At 50.2% G+C, this 2,943-nt stretch overlaps 1 protein-coding gene across 1 annotated transcript; it reads right to left on the bottom strand.

Annotated features, from left to right (window-relative positions):
• Nucleotides 1-1,223: 1,223 nt before the first annotated feature.
• On the bottom strand, nucleotides 1,224-2,616 carry LOC145821195 (uncharacterized). The gene is made up of 3 exons (XM_082917738.1): nucleotides 2,197-2,616; nucleotides 2,016-2,114; nucleotides 1,224-1,807 (listed from the first exon to the last, which is right to left on the bottom strand). Exons 1-3 carry the CDS (start codon nucleotides 2,599-2,601, stop codon nucleotides 1,370-1,372), a joined length of 942 nt encoding a protein of 313 aa, XP_082773864.1. The 5' UTR covers nucleotides 2,602-2,616; the 3' UTR covers nucleotides 1,224-1,369.
• Nucleotides 2,617-2,943: the final 327 nt, after the last annotated feature.

Raw genomic sequence — 2,943 nt, 5'->3', positions numbered from 1 at the left:
CAATACAGCTCTTTCCTTCCCTCAAACCTTGGGCGACTTCAATCAAGCGAATGCTAGCCCCGCCGAAGCCCGAGGAAAGCAGAAAGTGGGACAACAAACATAGGCAGAGGGCGTGTTGCCGGAAACCCTGCCAATAATGGTTGCTGCGGTCACCGGCATCGGAAAAACGACGGATCAAGCCAAGGATGTCCAGTTCCCCACTGCAGATCATAGATCGAGTATCATGCGCCGTGAGCCCACACATCCGCCCTAAAGCCTGAGCGTGGCCAAAACGGAGCTGAGGCAAGATCACTTCAGAGCATTCAGATTCAATCAAAACCTGAAAATCTTCGAAAGTGGGACACATCTCTTGGCCGCCAAAGCTAAAAACATGCGTCACTGGATTCCAGAACCTTGCCGCGGCATGGAGAAAAGGAAGATGTAGCGGAGTACGGCTCAGCATGAATAGTGCATTCAAGCCGAAACCCCGGAAATTCAGCTTTTCCGAGCCATCTAGAGAAGAGATCCAAGATGTGATATTTTCTGCGAGGAACGCCTCCATCTTTGGCTAAAACTAAGATGAAATGAATGTTCCCGAAGTTGAAGCTTTTATAGAAGGAAAAACACTATTCACGGGGACACGTGTCAAAAATCTGGTGGCTACAGGACTGAACGGCCGGCCAGCCCCCTTTTCTGGCTGGCCAGCCATTTACTTTTTGCAGAAATGGCCGGCCAGCTGTCTCTCTCCACAAAAATGGCCGGCCGGCTCCCAGGGATGGCTGGCAATGCTACAGTGTATCTCCTTGGCCCTGTTTTACTCTTCGAGGGAAAGTTCCAAGCATTTCCATGCAACGGGAGAGTCAAAGGCCTTCATTTCGGGTGCGTTCCGGTGCCCAGATCGTCCAAAGTACACTCTGTTATCGTTTTGTTTATCGAGTTGTAGTTTTGATTATCGAGTTGTTGTTTTGCTTATCGAGTTGTTTGTCGAGCGGACGTGTTTTGTGTTTTTGAGTCATTGCGCTCTGTTTAAGCAATTTTTGTTAAAGTCTTGTTTATTTGCGTTGTGGCATTTTGCTTATCGAGTTGTAAACTTCCTTAGGTCCTGTTATATCTTAGTAAGTTGAGTTGCTCAGTTTGTTGCGTCGGTTCACTACCTGACTTGGTGATTACACAATGCGCATTTCCATTCAATTCCATCTTTGTGCAAAATAAATTGATGCGATACGATGCTAAAAGTTTAAAATACAAACACTTTTTCAAAAGCTATTTCATTTCATCATGCTTTACAACAAACAAAGGTACAAGTTTTACAAAAAATAAAACTGCCTAACAATGTGCAAAGTGCTACAAACTACTAGCAAAAAGAAAAATAAAGCAGGAAATAGCAACATCAAAGTCCTCGGGAACGGGAACGAGAAGCACTCCTCATCCTCTTCTGCGGGACAATCTCCGCACCATCATCACCATCTGAGTCGGAGCTGTCATCCTCAGGATCCCCCTCAGCCTCGCCTCTATTCCCCGAGCCAAAACCGGAGCCTCCCTCCTCAGCAGATGTCTCTGACTGACGGTCGGTAGCCTCCTCCTCCTCCTCAGCATCCTCCTCCTCCTCATCAGGCTCCACCTCCACAACGTGAGCCCTGCGTCTGCGGACGGGCCCTCCTCGAGCTCCTCGAAAAGGTCTAGATGGCCCGGCTCCTCGGGAAGGCCGAGATGACCCCGCCCCCTGAAAAGGCCCGGGTGACCCAACTCCATGGAAAGGCCCAGATGGCCCAGCTCCCCAATGAGGCCCGGCTGGCCTGGTCTGCGGCTGACCGGACCATGAAGGCATCTGAAAACAAAGAGTTCAATTCAAATGCATCAGTCCAAATATATACATCAGATGCAGATACAAGCAAAGGCTACATGAAGTGGGTGCATATAAATACAGTGTCCAAGTGGGGTGTGTGTCAGATGTTCTCTACACAAGTAGTCTATCGATGCAGTAGAAATCAGCATGTCATCAGAAGTATGATAAATGCCAGAAAACTGAAGGGTACCTGGATGCCCGCGACAGACAACTGTGCCTCCCTACGCAGGACCATGCCTTCGAGTGTGGCCACCAGTCCAACCACCTCCTCCATGTACCCTCGCGATGGCTGCAAAAATGAGCTCATAATCATCAGTGAACAGAAGAGTGTCTAAACATCTGAATGATGAATGAAAAGAAGTGGAGCATACCGGCGGTGAGTCCGGATCAATGGCGTATCGATCACTGGGCATCGGAGGCTCTAGTGGAATCGGAGTCGGAGAGCTAGCCCCATACTGCCACGCCATCAACTCAGTAGGCATATCTGGCCATCCGGGATGAGGATGAACCGACGGAGCCGGAGGAACTGGTCTACTCCCACCTCTAGATGTACCGGCCCTGCTAGTAGAAGGGGCGTCTACTGCCCGAGCCCGAGCCTGGTCCGAGGATGACATACCGGCAGGCCTCATCATCGGGATACGAGCTTCCGTCAATGGAGGCATCAAATATATGTGACGGTAAGTGGCGTAGTCCCCCTCCTCAATGTATAGTAAAGCATCACTGCCCAGCATGGCGCCGACTACCTTTGAGTAAGAGAGCCTGTCAGCAGTCCGCATACTGGCTGGGGGTACTGCGGGAATATCCTGAGAAAGATACCCCCATACCTGGCGCAGAAAGCGCTCCCCCAGGAACCATACCCTGCCAACCGGCCCTTCAAGCAAGACCCTATACTGGGAAATGCCCGACGCTCCGGTATACTGAAGTCGGAGGCCGTCACCCAGGGACACCCAGGGCTGCCATGTAATCTGCGGATGATGAATGCATAAACCAATCAGAAATTGAGAATAGACAGAGCAAATCAAAGATGAAAATGAAAAGAACTGAAAGTTCTGAAGTACCTCTGAATGTCGCACAGTGTCGAAGTACTGTCGTAGGCGAAGGGGGGTCTCTCGAGGCCT

The sequence above is a fragment of the Camellia sinensis genome, chromosome 3, assembly GCF_055761805.1.
Source record: "Camellia sinensis isolate YWXY chromosome 3, ASM5576180v1, whole genome shotgun sequence".
Taxonomy (NCBI): domain Eukaryota; kingdom Viridiplantae; phylum Streptophyta; class Magnoliopsida; order Ericales; family Theaceae; genus Camellia; species Camellia sinensis.
The sequence above is the reverse complement of the archived record's forward strand: the minus strand, read 5'-3'. Positions and strand labels throughout refer to the sequence as shown.